General features: G+C 46.4%; 1 protein-coding gene across 3 annotated transcripts in view; it reads left to right on the top strand.

Annotated features, from left to right (window-relative positions):
* The window catches only part of KSR2 (kinase suppressor of ras 2), a 506,936-nt gene extending 487,791 nt beyond the window's left edge, over nt 1-19,145 (top strand). For 2 of the 3 annotated variants that reach the window (XM_005572358.5, XM_005572357.5), the window contains exons 16-20: nt 18-151; nt 8,002-8,133; nt 13,265-13,394; nt 14,550-14,683; nt 17,175-19,145. In XM_005572358.5, the coding sequence (XP_005572415.1) occupies nt 18-151; nt 8,002-8,133; nt 13,265-13,394; nt 14,550-14,683; nt 17,175-17,181 (537 nt within the window). In that variant the 3' untranslated portion in view covers nt 17,182-19,145. Of the gene's footprint in view, nt 1-17; nt 152-8,001; nt 8,134-13,264; nt 13,395-14,549; nt 14,688-17,174 lie in introns of those variants that run through there. The other variant, XM_015431615.3, reaches the window with a different exon arrangement.
* Nucleotides 19,146-20,741: the final 1,596 nt, after the last annotated feature.

Below are 20,741 nucleotides of genomic sequence, written 5' to 3'. Positions count from 1 at the left end.
TTCCTTGCTTCTTGCAGGGCATGGGCTACCTCCACGCCAAGGGAATCCTGCACAAGGACCTCAAGTCAAAGAATGTCTTCTACGACAACGGCAAAGTGGTCATCACGGACTTTGGACTCTTCAGCATTTCTGGGGTGCTGCAGGCTGGCAGGTGAGAGGCGGTGGGAGCACCCGGAGAGTTTCCTAACAGATGATAGTCAGGAGGTGGGAAGTTAGTCCAAATGGCTTTAGTGACGTAGACTCAGGGTTGGGCCTGAGGTTGCTGAACTGAGTGGGTCGGCTGCTCTACTGATGCAGGATGCCAAGGCCATGCCGTGTTTCCCCATGGGGAGGCCAGCACCTTGCTCACCTGTCTTGTCTTTGAGTGTGTGTGATTGGACACAGAGCATCCCCAGATCTTTCAAAGCCCCCACCCTTGAATTTAACTGGAGGGCTCTCCTCTAACCCTAAGTACTCACCTGGAAGTTGAGATCACCCAAGAGGCCTTGCTCAAAGTTTTCTAGGAATTAATTGATTTTAGTACAGGAAGAGTACAGTTAACAGCAAGGGGTTTAAAGTCAGAGGCAACCATGGCCTGACACAGCCCTTCCACTTATTAAATGCGACTTTAATCAAGCCGAACAACGTCTCTGAACTTTAGTTTCCTTGTCTGCAAGAAAAGTGGTAGGTTTGATGATGTCTTCCTCAATCAGTTCTTGTGAGGATAAAATGAGAACAAGCATCAAGCATCCACCCAATGTCTGATGTACCTCAAAAGCTCCACAAAGGGTAGCTGCTGCTGAGTTGTTGTAATTAGTATTAATTTGCATATACCTCCCAGTATCACCCAGGAGAATCATTAACTGTCGTTAAGTAATTAACTCTCAGCCACTACTCACCCTAGAGCAAGCTGCATTGAGTTGGCCACGTGAAAACCAGCTTGATCTCAGATAACCCATAATTCACAAAGTCTACCCTTGTGACTTTTAATTTGAACTGTGCTCTCTCTCTGTCTCGCTCTCTCGCTGTCTCGCTCTCGCTCTCACTTGAAACCTCTGCATGCTTTTTGTAATCCTGCATTTTGTAACAAATGGTGCATCTCTTCAGAAAGCCCACAGTTTCTCTCATTTTACTTCCGTTTCAGCTGCTTTTGAGAACCGCTGATTTTTTTTTTTTTTTTTTTTTTTTGAGGAATGCCGCAGGGACGCCAACAAAGTGAATCTTGTTTGTGCTGTGCGATACCTTGAATCAGTTATAAGTCGGATCATTTGGAATTTGACAAAACTTCACGTAGCTGTTTCTGTGTGATGAGGACCAAACAGATGCTTAAGTTTCTTTTTCAGATTTTACTCCACCCAAGAAAGATTAACCATAGTCTACAAAACTATCTGTAGTCCCTAAGGCAGTAAGTAGGCCGTAAATATGTAAATATATCAAGAGATACTGGAGAGAGTCCCTCCAGTTGGAACCCAAGAAGCCCAGGAGGGCAAGACCGTGTAGAATCCCTTCTTCCCTCTGACTCCCCTGCAGCAGTTAAGTTCCTGGTTCACTGGCAGGGAACTCATACCCTTCCCAGTTTCCCAGTGTCCCAGGGGAACTGCAAGGATGCAATGGTGGGTGACTTCACTGTGAACCCAAGTATTTGCATCAAGACAAAAGGAGGCCCAGTAAGAGTTTTCTCTAACTTGCTTCTGGGCTTTTATAAAAAGCAGACATTCTTCCCTCCTGGTGGCATGTCCACACTTCTCCCTTTCTCCTCACCAGTGGCTTCTCCCTGTGGTGGAGGAAAGGGGTGCAGGGCCTCTGATTTTCTGCCTTTAGACTCAGTTTTCTGAAGCCACAAGGAGAAAAGGAAGAAAAAGAAATGGAATGGAATGGAATGGAATGGAATGGAATGGAATGGAATGGAATGGAATGGAATGGAATGCCTTGGGCATCCCTTCCTTTAGCTCATTCATGGAGACCCAGTGTCAACCAGGAAGTTAGTTCAACCAAGTCAAGGGCAATGTGGCTTCCAGTCTGCTTGTCCAGACAGCAGCCCCTCCCACCCCTGCCCCAGCCAAGTTGTCAACACAAACCCAGGGAGTGCCCTCAGCAACATCTCCCAACAAGAAATTCACATTTCCCGGCCACCCACAAGTAGCCATCAATGACTTCTTATGCTTTTATCCTTGTTCCAGTTACATATTATGCTGCAATGAACCATCTCAAAACTTAGTGGCTTAAAACAAGGTATTGTCATCCCTCATGGTTCTGTGAGTTGACAGGGCTCAGCTGAGCTCTTGTGTTCAGTTTGTCCTGTAGGTACAATGGGATGGGTGGTAAAATTGGAGACAACTGAAGGCTTCCTCATTCACACAGCTGGGCTGGGCTGGCTGAAACATCTGGGGGACTGATGGGGTCTCTCTCATCTCCTGCTTTTCCCTCTTCATGCAGCCTGTCTGCATGACTACATTGGGCTTCCTCACACCATGGCAGTCTCAGGGTAATCAAACTTATGTAGCAAGTGGGTTCTACCAAAGCAAGCCTGTTGCAAACCATGACAGGGAGGTGGAACTCTTGGGTGTCCCATGAATCCCAGGACGTTTCCCAGGTAGTGGATTTGCCTCGATATTTATGAATACCTCCAGTGTAGCTCTAGGGATCCACAGAGTCCCCTCAGGGGTTCAGGTCCATTTATTCCCTCTTGTTTATGCAAAGGCATCTTTGGTAACTGCCCCCATTGCAGCCTGGAGCCCCCAGTGCAGCAGCCAGAGGCCAGGAGACACCCCTTGAATAAGGGGCATCTATGGCCCTAATCAACAACCTGGGGGCTGGATTATAGGAGTGGAGAGAGAAGGGAGCTGGCTAGGCTTTGGGCATTGCAGGAAGCAGGGCCAGTATCTCTCAGGAGATAGGCCTGGAAGTTCCCTCATTCATTATTCACTCAGCCAGTCAGCAAATAATTAGAGAGTGCATGTATTAGTCAGCTTGGGCTGCTGTAACACAATACCAGACTCAGGGGTTTAAACAACAGACATTTATTTTCTTACAGTTCTGGAGGCTGAAAGTCCAAGATCAAGGTGCTGGCAAATTTAGTGTCTAGTGAGGGCTCTCTTCCCAGGTTGCAGATGGCCACCTTCTTACTGTGTCCTCATATGGCCTCTTCTCTGTGCACTGAAAGAGAGAGATAGAGGTCTTTGATGTCTTTCCTCTTCTTATAAGGACACCAATCTTATTGGATTAGGGCCCCAGACTTATGACCTCACTTAACCTTAATCACCTCCCTATAGGCTTTATCTCTAAATACAATCAAATTGAGGGTTAGGGGTTCAACATAATAAATTTGGGGGAGACAAAATTCAGTCTATAATACCTTGAGATAGATTCCAGATTAACACACACCTAGGGGTTCCCTGATCCTCAGTTTCCTCATCTGTAAAATAGGAGTAGGGGCAGGCACTAATTAATAGCACCTACCTCATAAGGCTGTTTTGGTGATTAAACGGGATACAGATGAGGAAGGCTTAGTTTAGCATTTTGCTTTTTTTTTTTTTTTTTTTGAGACAGGATCTCTTGCTTTGTCACCCAGGCTGGAATGCAGTAGTGCAATCATGGCTCACTGCAGCCTCAACCTCTGAGCCGTCCTCCTACCTCAGCCTCTCAAGGTCTTGGGCTTACAGGTGTGCACCACCATACCCAGCCAGGCTTTTTAATGGTTCTCTCCAGAAATTCTTGTAGAATTGGGGTGAGGTGCCTAGTCCCTGGGGTTTTAAAGACTTGTGCTCAAACAGATCTCAGCTCTGTCCCTTTGGACAGGTCACTTAACTGTTTTGAGCCTCCGTTTCCTTATCCACAGAACAGGATGGTAGCCCTCAGATTGTGGGCTTGTGAGGCCTAAGTGGGATGGGCACTCTGACAAACAGTAAGCATTCAGCAGGAGTCACTTGCCTTCCTGCCCTCCCCTCCGTTATTAGAGCTTGGGGTATGGATAGCCCTTGGTGCCCAGCAGGGAGAGGCCACCCCTCAGCCCGAGGCAGGGATGGAGCAGCCCAGTGATGTGTGTTCTGCACATCCAGACAGACTCTAGCATACAGCTGTTCTGCCGTCGTCAAAAAAGGTATCATTTTAGATGCCAGTGCTGTCATGCCAGCCTCCCAAAGCCTGTTATTAATCATAATAACCATAATGAAGATGATTTGGGTTTGCCACCAGTGGGCCTATCGCCATGGGAATGGGGCACCACAGGGTGTTAGTGCCAGGCCTGGCTCCCGGCCCCCTACCACACCGGCCCCAGGCTGATGGCTCTTGCGTGGCCACCATTCCACCTCCTGCCCTGGCCCCAAAATGCCAGTTCTCTGCTGACCCCATGAGTCAGGAAGAGGTGGCAGGGGTGTTTGCAAAAAGATGGGAGCAGAGAAGCTTCCCTTGGGCAGGAGCACCCCAACCCACTCCACCCACAGTGGCCCAGTCATTGCAGGGGAATGTTGGCTAGCCTATGCCAAAGACTTTCATGGAGGACATTCCTACTGTGGCCTCTAGTCTCAAATCCACTTCTGAGTCCTCAAGATAAACACACACACACACACACACACACACACACACGTAAACAGATATATACATGTGTAATGATTATGTCCAGTAATTGTGTGGCTCTGGCAGCTGACACAGTCCTGTGCCATGCACTGTCTCATTTTAGTCCTGGCAACAGCTCTGTGAAGTACAAATTAATGTGCCCATTTTACAGATGGGAAAATAGAAATTTGGGTCTGCTCAAGGTTCCATAGCTAGTAAGCACAGATGGAGCCTTCAACCTCTGTGTGTGTTCCTGATTGTAGAAGCAAGAGCTGATTTAACTCTGCTGACTCAAGAGTTTGCTAGTGAGTTTGAGTAGTAGTTTCTAGCACAGGATGTGTTGCATCATGTCTTTTGTGTAGAATGCAGGAGCAAGTCATGTGTTATTAATCCTGAAACACTGAGATTTGGACCGTTTCCTTATTTTGTATAAATTAGGACAGTGATTCTCAACCAGGGCAATTTTTCTCCTCCAGGGGACATTTGATGATGTCTGAAGACATTTTTAGTTGTCATGATTGGGGGAAGGGGGGTGCTAATGGCCTCTAATAAGTAGAGGTCAGAGATGCTGCTGAACATCCTACAATGCCCAGGACAGCCCCCGTGCCCCCCAACAACAAAGAATTGCCCAGACCCAAATGTCAATAGTGCCAAGGTTGAGAAATCCTAAATTAGAACAAATTTAATGGTGTCTGCCTGGCCACAGTTTTTTCTGTTGCATGCATGCCAGTCTGCTCCTAGCCTGGGAATGCAGGAGGTGGATGGGTGGCCCAGGATGAGATACCTGTGGTAAGCCACCATCCAAATGCAACTGAGAGTTGCGATTACAGCAGTTACCCAGATATGCTTCCTTTCCTACAGTCCCTGTTTTGGGTTCTACAAAAAGTTGAGTATATGCAAATGGATGCTACCTTCATGTGTAAGATGGAGGGGGAATGAAAGAGATCTTAAAGAACTACATGTGTGGGACACACCCAGCCCTACCCAGCTAGTGAATGTCACTGCAGTACTGGAACCCTGAGCTCCAAACTCTTGGGGTCTCATTCAGGGATCTTTCCTCCACCCAGTGTTTCTACAGGTGTTGATCTGCAAGTTGATTTGGGGGAGGACATGAACAAACATTTTCTATCTTAATTTTAACGTGTATTAGAAAATCACTAGTCTCCATGTATGGCCACACTAAAGAGTGACCTATTAAAACATATTTAAGTTAAAAATGCATTTCTTAGTACATGATAGTCTAGAACAGTGGTATCCAGTTTGGTGGCCACTAGCCAGATGTGGCTATGTAAATTTAACTTTAATTAAAATGAAAAGTTCAGGGCTGGGAGCAGTGGCTTATGCCTATAATCTTAATGCTTTGCGAGGCTGAGGCTGGAGGATCCCTTGAGGCCAAGAGTTTGAGACCAGCCTGGGCAAGATAGCAAGATCACATAGCAAGACCACATGTCCTCAAAAAATAAAATAAAATTAGCAGGGTGCGGTTGCTCGTGCCTGTAATCCCAGCTACTTCATAGGCTGAAGATGGGAGGGTCACTTGAGGCCAGGACTTCAAGGCTTCCATGAGCTATGATCTCACCTCTGTACTTTAGCCTGGGTGATTGACAGGCTGTCTCAGCAGACCCTATCTCTAAAATTAAAAAAAAAAAAAATTAAAAGTTTAGTTCTTCAGTTGTAAGCCACATTTCAAGTGCTCAGTAGTTATGGTGGTTAGTGGTTGCCACATTGGACCATAGAGAGGACATTTCTGTCATAATGGAAAGTTCTATTGTACAATGCTGCTCTTAAAGGTATTTAGATATGGCAAAAATCATGATTATGGGATATGAATGAATGCATTTGAGAGAGCAACATGTCACAACTTCTGCATCTCAGAAACTCTCCCTGGAAGAATCTAGCCAGCCCCAGGTCCCCACAGAGACCTTCATGCTAGAGGCTGTCATCCTGCATGACCTCACTTTTAATGATGATTTGAGATATGCACCCCCTCTCCCTCCGACTGCTCACTTCCCCTGTGTTAATGAGCCAGTTCCTAGGAGTCTTGAGTCAATGAAGATCTCAGACGGGGTCTGCTTAGATTTCGGACCCACATGGAAAGCTCTGCCTTGCTAAGGACTTCCAGTGAAAGAAGGGAGCCGGCCTCCTTCCATGTCTAAGAATTTACCTAAGGAATAAATTAATGTGGGTGAAGGGAGATATTCCCAGTATCTACCCAAAGATGTTCATGGCAGCATTGTTCATAATGGTGGAAGAGGGAACTGCCCGCCCAAGGCCCATCAGCAAGGAGGTGGTTGTATACACTTTGATACATAGGATGGAATGATATGTTCCAATTACACTGGAGTTCTTTAGGGTTCTGGAACACCCTGAATGGGGCCCTTGTTGGAACTTTGTCCTTGCTTCTCCTTCTGCCTAGATATTCTCCTTGTTCACATAGCTGGATCCTTTATGTCACGTAGATCCTAGCTCACAGTTTACCTGCAGTAAGATCTGTCTTGTCTTTGATGCATCCTCTATTTTAATTATTTGTACAATGCTTATCACGATCTTTAGTTTTTCTTATTTATTGAACTCATTTATTGTCTCCTTTCCCTACCAAAGTGCAAGCTCCAGGAGGGAAGGGACCTTGTCGGTCTTGTTCCATGCCAAGCACAGAACCTAGGCATCATAGGTGACAGAAAAACAGTAGATTATCATTATTTGTGTATTACTGAAATGTATTTGTAATCCCCCAAATCAATACTCACAGCACTTTCACAGTTATTCATGGACATGCAGAGTGGGGAAAACTCTGAGTTGCCCGATGCACATGTTCCCAGCTTAGGTCAAACAAAGGATGCTCTGCCTCTGTTTTGGCCTCATACAGAGAAGCCTTGAGGACAGAGATTGAGCCAGAGTGGGCAGCACAGGGTAGCATAAGACGCTGCACCTCTGGGGCCAGTTGGATGAGATTTGAATCCCAACTCTGGCACTTGTTAGTAGGGTTGCCTCAGACAAGTCACTTAACACTTCTGAGCCTCATAGTCTATTATGTAAAATAAAACAGAATCTATTAGGATAAGTTGTTTTCAGAGCTTAAAATTATAAACTATGTGAAGGATGTGTACATGTGTACATATTTCCCCAGGAGCAATGATTCAGTATTCTACTAATTCCATGTTCCAGTGACTTTATAGAACATAACTGCCATGAATAGCAAGAATCCACAGTGTCATTGAATGAAGATGGGCAAGAAGGTGGGTGCCTCAGAGGCAATGGAATTCAATGTTTGGATCCTGAGTGTTTCTCTAGAGCAGTCTTCCCTGTACCTCCTACTGGGTTTCTGCCTCCAGTAGGTGGTCAGGCAGTTCTCAATGGGGGAAGCAAGAAGGGCAGCAGAGATGGCTCCAGAGACATGGGGTCAGTGCTAGGGGGGCTGGTCCTCCCTGGGCTATGAAACAGAGCTCATCCTGTGCTTTGCTTCTCCAGACGGGAGGACAAACTGCGTATCCAGAATGGCTGGCTGTGCCACCTGGCACCAGAGATCATCCGCCAGCTGTCCCCCGACACAGAGGAGGATAAGCTCCCCTTCTCTAAGCACTCTGACGTCTTTGCCCTTGGGTAAGTGGGCCCTGCCCTGGCCATTGAGAGCCACAGCCTGGGCAGAGGGGCACTTGTCAAGTCTTTCAATGGTTTTGGAAGGGCCAGGGTGTACCTGTCTACAGGGCCAAGGTGGCTGGATTTTGGGGTGAGAATGGAGGAATCTGAGTAGGGTATACTAGAAAGAATGACCCTAACAAACTTGTGTGCCTGGTTTCCAATGGATTATGTGGCCATAACAAGTTACCCAACTCATTTACTTATTCAGTAGCTATTTGTTGACTGCCTGCTATGTGCTAGGATTGTAGCAGATGCAGGGGACACAAGACTCAGTGTTGTATTAGTTATGACTGCGTAACAAATTATGCCAAAACTTAGCCACTGAAAACATTTCTTATCTTAAGTTTCTGTGGTCAAGAATTTGGGAATGGCTTAGCTGATTGGTTCTGAGTGGGCTTTTATGAGGTTGCAGTCAAGATATTGGCTAGGGCTGTGGTCTCATCTGAAGGCTCACCAGGCTGGGGATCCAGTTCCATGGTGGCCCACTCGCACGGCTGTTGGAAGGAGGCCTCAGTTCCTCAACCCTTGGGCCTGTGTATAGGCTGCTTGAATGACTTCACAGCATGGTGGCTACAAGCCTCATTGTCATTTATGATCTAGTCTCATAAATTTACATATCATTGTTTCTACCATATTCTGTTTGTTAAAAGCAAGTTGCTAAATCCAGTCCACACCTAAGGGGAGAAGAATTAAGCTCTATCTTATACATGATGGAGTATCAAAGAATATACTGGACATATTAAAAACACCAGAGGCCCCTACTCTCTCTTTCTAGTGGAAAGCAGATAAGGAAACATTCAACTTTAGCAAAGTATGATAACTGCTATTCTGAGAATAAACACAGGACTGTGGGAATAAAAAAGGAATCAAATCCAATCTGGGAGGTCAGGGAGGGCTTCCAGGAGATGATAATCCTGAGCCTAAGTTAAAGGTTGAGTACAAGGGCAGGGTGAGGTGTTCCAGATCAAAAGAATGTGCAAAAAGGTGCAAAAATAAAAGAACACATTGCCCACATGGAAGAATATGTAGAAGGGTTGGGGGAGGAAAGGGAGCTGATGGATGAAGAGTCAGGAAAAAATTAGGCTGGGGGTGGTGAGATAAGAGACTAGAGAGGGAAGCACAGTCAATCCTGCGAGGACCTAAAGGTTAAGAAGGTTTCATTTCATCTTCAGTGCACTAAGGAGCCATTGATGGTTATTAAGCTCTGGGGGAACGGGGAGTGACATAATCCTAATTGAGTTTTAGATCAGTCAGATCACTCTGGCTGCTGTGTAGAGAATGGAATGAAGAAGGAGAGGATGGGAGCCGGATGTCCAATACCCAGGGAAATGCTGGCAGCCTTCACTGAATCAGAGCCTGTGGGTATGAAAGCTGAGAATGGACATCAGAAGCACACATAGGAGGTGGAAGCAACAGAGCTTGATCATGGATTGAATTTGGGTGGTGCCTAGATAGCTGCTTTAAGCAACCAGATGGAGAGTGGCATCATTCACTAAGGTGGAGACCGTGGAGGTGCAGCAGGGTTGGGGCATGCCAGGGAGGCAAAGAGGTCAGATTTAGACACAGTGAGTTTGAGCTATCTTGGAGATGACAAATGCAACCACCAAAACACAGCTGTCTCTACATGACTAGTATAGAAAAGAGGAGTTTAGGACTTGTCAGCAAGTAGGTAACTGCAGCCACAGACAGAATGAGATGTCTTTGGAAGTACAGTAGGAGAAGAAGGGCCCAGGACACAGCCCCAGGATACAGGGCAGAGTGCCTTGAGAAAGTATAGCCAGAAAGGCTTCTAGGCTCCCATGACCATGCAAATCCTTGCCTAATCTTGTCCACAGGTGGTTGCAATGGCTGGGGGAGATAACACTGGGGAAGCTGTTTGAGAAAGTTGCAGGCCTGCAGATGAGTGCAATTAGACTTAACACCACCGAGAGATGTTACAGAGAGTCTTCCTTGGAAAAGGGCCCCCACTGCGTCCTCACTGAAAAACCCTGAGGAGGTATTTCTGGAAGATCAGAATTCTCAACATCTGTTGCTTGGGCCACTTTAGAGGAAGTCAGTCGGCCTGATTATTTTATGCCCAAATCTTTATCTAGTTAATATTGTTATCTGAAACCAAATTGCAATAATTACGTTGGTATAGTTTAGTGTAAATTTAGCAAAAGAAAAAAAAATGTGATTAACAAAATGTACCGGAATAATTGGTTTTCTGCTGGAGTTTTCATCTTCAGCAATTCTTTTTTCCTTAAAGTGAGTTTCTCTTGAAAGTTGGGTTTAAAAGGAAGTTTTAATGAGGCTTTTATTTCTGACACTGCTGAATTCTGAAGGACCCGGCGCTCTGGGTTTCCTGCCAATTAGGTGCATCCTGTTGCTGGGGAACCTCGTGCTCAGAAATGACTTAGAACAAAAACGAATTTTTTAAAGAGGGCTGAGCACTGTGTTAAGTCTTTTATGTGCACTGTCTCACAGAATTTTTACAAGCACCCTTCAAAGCAGATACCATGTTGCTCCCAATTGACAGGTGAGAAAACTGAGGCTTCAGATGGCTCAGTGACATGCCTTACAGTGATGATTGATGGTGCTGAGATTCACCTGGAATATCCTGTACTCTAGAGTTGGAGCTTTTAACCATAGAGCCCTGATGGGTTTAGGATTTATTTTGCCACTCAAAGGCCTATTTCTCTCAACTGTAAATCAAGGATAATAAATCCATCGAGGTGTTCTAAGAATTGAGTGAGAAAACATTTGTAAGGTACCCAGCACAGGGAATAACTCAAGGCATCCTTCCCCCTTTCACATGAGTGGTGGATGAGTCTGTTGATGCCTCCTTCACCAGACTTCAGTCACCAACCACAAGCTTGCGCCTCCCAAATTTTGCATTTTCCTGATTACAAAGGACTGTTAAATAGGATGGAGTCTAAGCTTCCTAGTATAGCACGTTGGCTAGTGGCACCATCTTGGAGTCAGACAGACTAAGTTCAACTTCTGGCTGCCCTTCCTGTTTGCTGTGTTATCTTGGGAAAGACACACAACCTTTCTGGGCATCAGTTTCCTCATCTATGAAAGGGGGATAATATTAATAATAATGCCTTCTGTTTTAAAATTTAGGTTTTGTTATTATTCAGGCAGCATGAGGCCAACAGTCGTCATTGAAAAGATGGTTTGTTACTCACAGTTCCAGAGGGGGCGTGTCACACCATGCAGTGTCCACAGAGGGCAGCACCAGGGTTGGTCTGGCAGCAGAGGAAATGTGAGGAAAATGTTGGGAAGAGCCTTTATTGTGGTTTTCTTGGGAAGGAGCAGGAGAGGCAGGGTAAGAAGGCTTAGGATTGACTCGTTTGAATGATTTCAGCAGGCTCATAGCATATAGGGGCTGGGGAATATTGGCCCAGAGCTTGCAAGCCCAATTAAGGAGGTAGTTGGCAGTATGAGTGTGAGCTCTGGATTATCTGATTAGCCTGTGAAAGGTGTGTTCACAGGTGAGCCCTTTACTATCTCCAGGAATTGGCTATTCCTGGAAGGGGCAGAATCTCCAGGGTCAGCAAAGCCCCAAGTAGTCAAAGCATCAGAATAAAAAGACATGCTTAATAGACCTCCCTCAGCAAAAAACTTAGAGTAGTGTCTAGTGCAGAGTAAAAACTAAATAAGTATGATTATTTATTAGGATAACTATAATCTTTTAGTACCTTCTCTTGAGAGCTTTCTGATCACCTAAACTGACATTCCAACACCTGAGCATCACCACTCCTTACCCACCCCAGAGGTATAAGGTTGTCAGGTAGAAGGAAGATGTAACTATGAAGTGAAACCCTAACAATAGTTGATTTGACACAGTGCTCTGATCAGTAAAGAGGATAGCAGAGTGCTTTGTGTTCTTTAAAGCAAACTTACATGAAATCTTACAGTGGAGGAAAGATCACTTTCTAGAATTGTTTCAGATGTTTCCTAAGTTGGGGAATCTTGTGCTCAAAGCACTGAGATCTGTCAACATGGTACAGTTCAGTGACAACCCAGCATCCCGTTTCATCCACTGTGGTCCTCACTGCTATTCACACTTCATAGCATCATTTATGCACCACCTGGCCCATCACCCCATTCATGACACATGCTACTCACTAGAGCAATCCTTTCTCCGTTAATTACAATGTCACGATTTGTGAAACAGAAGATAATGTGGTAAATCCCTCTAGAATAATCCTAGCATGGAGTTGTTTTGGCATTCAGAGTCCCAGATAAACATCCTTCCACTGCAATGTTATCATTATTCTCATTTATCAGGTAAGAAAACCTGCACTCACAGAAGTGAAGTGACATACCCAGGAAACCTACCCTATTATACTACTAGTATAAATAGAATCAGGACTTGAACCCAAGTCACTCTCAAACCTCTTTTTTTCTTTCCACCATTCCGCAGGATGGTTTATACTTAGAAAAAAAAAAAAAGTATAAAAGAAAAAAATCCTAATCTGTCACCCAGAGTTAGTTATTGTTAACATTTTTCTATGCTTTACTTTATTCTCTTGTTCATACACATATGATTTTTTAGAAAGCAATATCAAACCTTACATACAGTCTCATATCCTGCTTTTTTTTAACCTAAGGTTATGTACTGAACATTTTTTATGTCAGCAAAATTTCATTGAAATGTTTTTATAATAATACAGCATTTCATCTTATTTTATGGATTTAACATAATACATATAACCAATTCCTCTTATTGGACAATTGTGTTTTTACTTTTTTTCAATATTATATATAATTCTCTGGGAATATCCTTATAAATAAATTTTTGTACCCCTGATTATTTATTTGCAATGATTTTCTAGAATCATTGCAAGTAGAATCAGGGACAAAGATCCTAATCACATTGTATTTAACTATTCATTAGAAGATATCCTGGGATAAACATGACTTCTAAGACATTAAGAAAGCTTTAGGTGTGTCCCACGTGGCAAAATACCTACCCCATGAGGAAGAAACTGGGGAGAAGAATGGGTGCCAGGAGGCTGGCTGGGTGGGTGTGTGTTAATAATGGAGGTACAAGATTGCAAGTGACACACCACACCAACACCCCTTTAACAACGTCTGCCAACAGCACGATCTGGTATGAACTCCACGCCAGGGAATGGCCTTTCAAGACCCAACCGGCAGAGGCAATAATATGGCAAATGGGCACAGGCATGAAACCCAACCTCAGCCAGATTGGCATGGGAAAAGAAATCTCGGTAAGTCCCAAGATAGGGCCAGACCTGGGGGATGAGGGGAGACACAGACACAGTCATAGGCCTTCTTTTTACTATGTGTTAAGGTTACAAATGCTTTCATAGGGTGACCAAAAAATATGCATCACAACCTTGTCAGACAGCAGTTTGAAGCTTAAAAGGCAAGGCTGCTGCACTGTGCCTGCAATTTCAGGTACCTGCCACCAGGGGCACAGTAACACGTGGTCAGGTTTTTCCTGACTATGGGTTGCTGAGTTAGGTAGAACCTATATATCCCTCTTTTTCTGCTATTTTTAAAAGATATGAATTAAAACATCACAAATATTAATGGTTCTAATTTTATTTGCATCTACATAATAATTTAAGGCATTATCTAACTCAGAACAAGACATACAGAAACAGAGAAGCCTGGGTATGTATTAACAATCTTCCTCTAAAACACAGCAGGAAGAATCCTCTCTTTTGATCAGAAGACACACAAGTCAGAGAAGGAGTAATTATGTTATGTTTTGAAGGATTACCTGCACCTAGGTGATGAAGAGATTACTAAAAGTAACTTTTCTTCTCTGACTTTGAAGGGCTCTTATAGTATTGAGATACGGATGGAGACCCCAGGATTCCCTTTTATCCCTTCTGTTAAGAAAAATGTCAAGAAACTGTTTGGGAAGTATTGTTGATCTCAGTGTATCCTAGACCTTCTAGAATAGAGCTTACCTGGCTGTTATTTGGGTTCAGAAAATACATGGGAAGAAGGATGGATGGATGGTAATGGATGGATGGATGGATGGATGGATGGATGGATGGATGGATGAATGGATGGATGGATAATGCAGGATGAAGAATGAAGGAGTGAATTGATATAGATGGGTGGATGTATAGATGCATGCATGATGGGTGGATGAGTGGATGAATGGATGGATGGATGATATATGGGTGGATGGATGGATGAAAGATGGAAGGGTGAATTGATATGGATGGGTAGATGTGTAGATACATGCTGGATGGATGGATGGATGGATGGATGGATGGATGGATGGATGATGGAGGAATATGGAAATGGGACAGATGAATGGACAAATTGGCGGACCAAATGTGATGCCAAAGAGTAATCAAAAAGTCACCATTTATGTGTAATCACCACACATTGGTTTCATTTAGGACATTCTTCTCTTCTGCTGGGCCTTTGAACAGGAAGAGAGACCTACCTTCACCAAGCTCATGGACATGCTGGAGAAACTGCCAAAGCGAAACCGCCGCCTATCTCACCCTGGACATTTCTGGAAGTCTGCAGAGTAGGTTTTCTCCCTTAGCATCTCTCCCCACTGCCTTGTCCTCTGCCCTTTGTCACCTTTTTGATCCTCTCTGCCCCTTTTTACTTCTCCCCCAACAAGCTCCTGTCCATGTGCCCACCCTTTGGCAACCACCCTTCCCTAATAGGTTTCCATTCAATGGAGTCTGTTTGGGGGTTTGGGTCCTGGAGTCTGTCCTGTGGGGTCTTGGTTCCTGCAGCTACCCTGGGTTTCTCATTGCTTATCTCTTCCTGATGAAGACTGATGCCCTGATGTGTCTGAGCATCATGCAGTGAGGTGATGCCTGAACCCACCAAGCCTCCCACATGTCAGGTATTCAGAGTACCCCTCTATGAGGCCCAGCTTTCTGGAACTCTTCCTTCTGGGCCAGCAGCCTGCCCCTGTCACAGCAGATCACAGCTTCCAGCATTCTCCATTGCATGAATGCCAGAGCAGGAAAGGCTCTGAGCTTCTTACCAGAAGTATCTCTAGCTTCCTCATAAGAGGCTCCAGACCCTGCTCCTCCCTCTTGTTTCTGGCTGGAGATCAGTAGTTCTATCTGAGATAATGAGTGTGGCATCTCTTTCTGGGACCTCCCTCGCCAACCCCAGCTTCTGTGACTGAACTCTCTAGAAGGTAAGAGGGAGACAGGCCCAGATGAGGCTACTGAGGGCTCCCCATGGCTCTGCCAGTTGCTCCCAGGTATTCATGGTTATGCACACTCACACGGACACTCTCAGGTACTCACACTCATGCAGACCCGGGAGCAGTACTTAAAAACGTACCTCTATACAAATTCTTTCACACACGGCTGCACTCAGATCTATACACACACACATCCGTATACAAAAACATTCCATGAACGCACACCCCCACATGGAAGCCTGCACACATAGGCAGACTCAGGCACATACACACAGGTACACAATCGCAATCACATTACATGGCACATGAAGACATGTGTATATACACACTTGTACTACCATGGCTTACCCACTGAAGACAAGCAGTACCCACAGATATAGATACCCCCACCTGTGGGCATGGTGTACCATAGCCATTGTCAGAGTCTTCCCATGAAGTTCCCCAAGGCAGCGTCCTGAAGAACAGATGTTCCCAGGGGCTGTGGACATTGGGAGGCTCTTTTTTCGTCCCTTCCCCTGCCGTTTGAGCTTGCTGAACCTGCAGGATGGAATCTCTTCGTTCCCCAGGGGCTTATCCTTTCCCCAGACCATTGGAAGGAGCATAAACTTTACAGGCAGACGTAGATTGGAATTCCCACTCCACTGTGTAATAGCTGTGTGGCCTTGGGCATGTCACTCGGCCTCTTTGAGCTATAGTTTCATGCTCTGAAAGGTGAGGGCGGTGAAACTGCTCTAGCAGAAGTGCTGTGCAGGTTCCATGTGGCCACGTGCAGAGCACCTGGTGAGCAGGTGCCTCCCACATAGCAGGCACTCACTGTAGCTCAGCTGCCGTCATCTGCCAGGAGGGAGAATGAGCCCTGTGCTGGCAGCCTGGCAGGATTTACAATGGATTGGATACGAAAACAGACAGAAGGAAGCTTTAACAAGCAAAAACTCTGCCCAGCTAAAGGAGTGCTGGCAAGTTAGAGAATTAGTGTTGGAGCTCCAGGCAGGACCCAGCAGTTTAACTGAAGAGAGGGACTTAAAGTTTACTGGTTGGAGGGAAAAGCAGGAGGCTTCTCTTTCTATATTTTATTTTGGAGTTGGGCTGAAAAAAAAAAACAAACAAACAAACAAACAAACACAGGACCAGAAACTTTGTGGTCTAGCAGAATGGGATGTTGGGTTCAGTGGAATTTTCCATTCATTTCCTCTTCCATTCATTCTTTTTTTATTCAGCCTATGTGTACTGAACATCTTTTATGTGCTCGACACTGTTCTAAGAGTGAGAATACAGCGGTGAACAAAATAAATGAGTTCCTTTTGCTGCAGTGGACATCAAAGTCTGCTCATAGCAGGAGGCTATGGTGTGGATCCCAGTCCCACTCCCTCTTCCTGCATCTCTAGCTGTTATGGAGCTTTATTCCAGCCCCACACACTGGATGACCATTCCTAGTCCATGCCCAAGTGGGAAAAGTTCTGAGTTCAAATCCTGACTCTGCTGCTTCCTGGCAGTGTATCCTTGGGCAAAACACTTAACCTCTCTGAGCCTCAGTGTTTTCATCTGTGAAATTGTATGATTCTGTCATAGAAGTTCATCACTGATTATTTTCATCTTTGAAAATATTCGTAGCCTGTATTGCAGGCTCATCTCAGGCTTAAATGGGATCAGGTATGTGTGGCACTTGGCACAGAGCCCAGGGTATAATACGACCTCAGTTAGCAGAAATCTCTTCCACGTCTTCTTGCAGAAGCCAGGAACTGTTCCTCTCAAGCCACCTGACCCTCTGAGAGGCTGCTCATTCACAACGGATGATATCATCATGTCCTTGTGACCTCTCACCACTCTCTCCCTTCTCTCCCCACTCCAGGCTGTGACCTTTGGACACCGGGACGGCGTCCAGCTGCCTGGGCTCCCGTCACCTCTCCCTCCCTGCTCTGTCCTCTGCCAGCTCAGGAGGCCAGAGACTCAGCATCAGAGGGTACCAACCCTGACCGACCTGGGAGCACTGGACAACAGCTTGGCGGCCTCCCTGCACCTCAGACTTGAGCCCTTTTCCTCGGGCAGGGTTGGGGACCCCCGAGCTAGGACTGAACCGGACCAGCCAGGGTGATGCATTATTGGTCAGTGCGGCCCAGGGAACAGCACAAATGAAAGCACTGCAGGCTGCACGTGGTGCCTTTGGGCTATGGGACTAGGACAGGAGGCCCCACGTGGGCGGGCTTGCAGCTGGGGCTAAGTGTGTGTGTGTCTGTGTGTTCGACGCTGTTCACTCTTGTTTCACCTTGACAAGCAAGAGCCAGACTGCCCCGGTGATGGGGCACCCCTCAGTTCTGTCTTTGTGTGGTGGTTTCCAGCTGTGCCATCTGGGAAGCTAAGAGGAGGGGTACAGAGCCGAGCGGTGGCTTAGTCAAGGCTGCTGAGCCAAGATCGAGTAGGGAAGGTCGGGAGTGGCTAAGCCCATTCCTTTGGAAATATCTGTTTTCAGATACCCCAACCCAAGCCTGTCATGGCATGTGGCACCTTTGCGTAGAGCTCTGAAGTACAATAGGAAAGTTAGAACGTCTTTTGAGTGCTGGGTCTCTCTGGGGGACCTATGCCCCCATTTCTGCTGTTTCCTCCTGTTCTCTGAGAGTAGCACCCCTTTTCACCTCACTGCCCCCACCTCCTTGCCATTTGGAAAGCCAAGATGACTTCTGAGGGGCTCCTTAGAGCTCACCATCATTCAGGGCACCCCCTGAAGTCTGGTCCCTGAGAATCAGGGCTCTGGGCAGGGAATTCTAGGACATTCCTTTTCTTCCCTCTTCTCTGCTACTCACACCAGTGAAGCTTATTCCCCAACCGTGGTGGATGAGGGTCCTTGGGATATGTCCATGTTGGGTTATGTGGTTGTACCTGTGATAACACGTTTGCAAAAGATTTCCCTGCCTTTCACCCTTAAGCAGTCCTGTTGGGAAAGCACAAAGGTGGATGTCGTTTGTTACAGTTCTGTGTTCTCCACTCTAGCCTGGTGCGGGGTCCTGGAGTGGCTTTCCCATCGGAAGCCTGTGTCCCTCACCTGTGTGTGTTCCCTCAGTGCCCCACCTTTCCTCCCTCCTCTTGCTCCCAACCTGGGCCGGCGACTCTTCCTGACCATGTTGGGGAAACCACTGGTGTTCTGCAGGAAGGGTGCCGGGAGCAGGCTGGGCATGCAGATGGGAGACGAGAGCCTCTGGGTCATTTGCCCATGTTTTCAAAGCCCTGACCCCCTGAATGTGACCTGGTACAAAAGGGAAATCTGTCCCCAAGCAGAGCAATAGCAGGAGTATCTGGGCAGTGAACAGCGAGCTCAGGGCGGCCCACAGCCCCTCTGTATTTCCTGGGTACTGCCTGGGCCTTAGTCTTCTTGTAGCTGCTATCTATCCAGGCATCTCCCTCCTAGAGAGCCAGAGAGAGGACCTAGAACTTCAAAACCCTTACCTGATCTTACTCCCAAAATCCAAACAGACCTATAGGGATCTCTTCCCCACCTTGGCTGGCTCTCAGACTGGTTCATGCTCTGGGGGCCAAACCTGCTTCCACACTGGGAAGAATGATGAGACCAGTCATGCTTCGCAGAAGCCTGGCTACAGGAAACCCCTGTGTTTCCCAAAGGGCCCTCCCGAATTGCCTTTCCAACACTCCCAGCTATCTGGGACTACAGGACTAAAGACCCCGGCTTGGGCTGCTCCTAAGTGGACATTGCTCTTCTGGGGACATCTGTGGCTCTTGGCTTGACATGTGTGTGTCTTGGAGGCATTTTATACATGTTTGCCTGAGCCCCAGCCACTCTGGGGTTGCTGGGGATGGCTCTTGTCAATGGACACCTCCCCATCCCAACACAACACTCTGTGTCCCAGCCCTTGGCCTGGACTTGCACCTGCCTTGGCTCTGCCCAGCAGCCTACTGAGTGCCTGAAACCCAACCACTCACTTCTCTTCCATCACACCAGGACTTCTTGGGTCCACGGACTCCAGTCCTTGTCATGTTCCCTTGTGCCAAGAGAAAGGATACGAGGAAGGAAAAGGTAGCCAGGGTCTACTACCCTGCAGCTAAAATGTCCACAAGAACTGGCACCTTCTCACTCTTGCCTCTTCTGTTTCCAGAATTAGCTAAAATATCCAACCACAGCCTTTGGCAAGGCCTAGCATGGTGTCCAACAGTTGATTTTTGCATTCATTCATGAGCACCAGTTTGGGATTAAGGACAGGGCCTGAGTGATCCAGGGGGAAAACCCAGCCCTTTGTGGAACAGGGTGCCTTGAGTCCATCCCTGAATCTGTGTCATTTGCTCTTGACTTCTCGATCTTTCCCCACTTCACTACTCTGTCCCCACGTGCATTGGTCTCTGCTGCAGCGAGGCCAGGCTCCTGGCCTTCAGTCCCTTGCTGACACCCCTACCCTGTCCCCCCTACACTTCCCTGACTTGTTGAGAAGCCAGCTCTAATTTGCACACATTTAAATCCAGGAAGAACCAGACCACTGCTTTCCCTGCTGGCCTCCATCTTTATTCACTGATGAAGTTTTGGGAGGAGGTTATATTCATCTTATGCAGGGAGGAAAAAAAGAGGAAAGAGGCTGTATATTTTTACATCATAATTACCAGCCTCACCTTCAACTCATTCTATACAATCCACATGACCAAGATTTGTGTATTTGCCCTTGTCCCGTCACAGCTGCACACAGGTGCCCAGTATACACAAGTCACTGACTCAACAGCAAGTTGTTCCAGTCTGTCTTGCTTTTAGCAAACCCCTTAGCTTCCCAAGGGGACCAGTCCACAGGGTGAAGATTCACCAGGAAGCCTTGGCTTTGCAGAGAGAAACATCTCAGCTTTCTTTAAAGGGCATGTGGATTTGCATATAAATTTCACTCAACTCTTCCAGAGTACAGGTTGTTCATAAAACCAAGGAGTTTCCTTCTTGGCCTCCTGTGGGAGGACATGCTCCTTGTGTCCCCATCCCCAGAGCCAAGCTGGAAACCCAAAGTCATTGCTTAGATCCATTTCGTCCTAGTATTCCTTTTACTGATCAAAGAGAAAATTTTCATCTTGCCCTGGACCCCCCATCCTCACCCCATCCATTTGTCTCCACAGCTACCTTGGATTGTCAGTCAACAGAAGTCCTTGACTGATATTGATCACTAGACTTTTGTATCCAGAAAACCTAGTTCTTCCCTTTTTCTCACTCCCATGCCATATACACACATCATGTCCCTCCCACAAACACACAAAACCAGCCTTCTCTCACCTTCCACCATTCCTATCTCCACCTACAGATGATCATCAAAGGCACACGGAGGAAGTAGTAGACACAGAGCTCAGGCCAATCATTATCTTGAGAAATCTAAACCCAGGGCTGCCAGCCTATGCTCCATAGGCCATATCCAGCCTGCCAAATGGTTTTTACATGTTTTAATTG

Source organism: Macaca fascicularis, chromosome 11 (genome assembly GCF_037993035.2).
Source record: "Macaca fascicularis isolate 582-1 chromosome 11, T2T-MFA8v1.1".
Classification (NCBI taxonomy): domain Eukaryota; kingdom Metazoa; phylum Chordata; class Mammalia; order Primates; family Cercopithecidae; genus Macaca; species Macaca fascicularis.
This window is presented reverse-complemented; position numbering and strand designations above follow the sequence as displayed.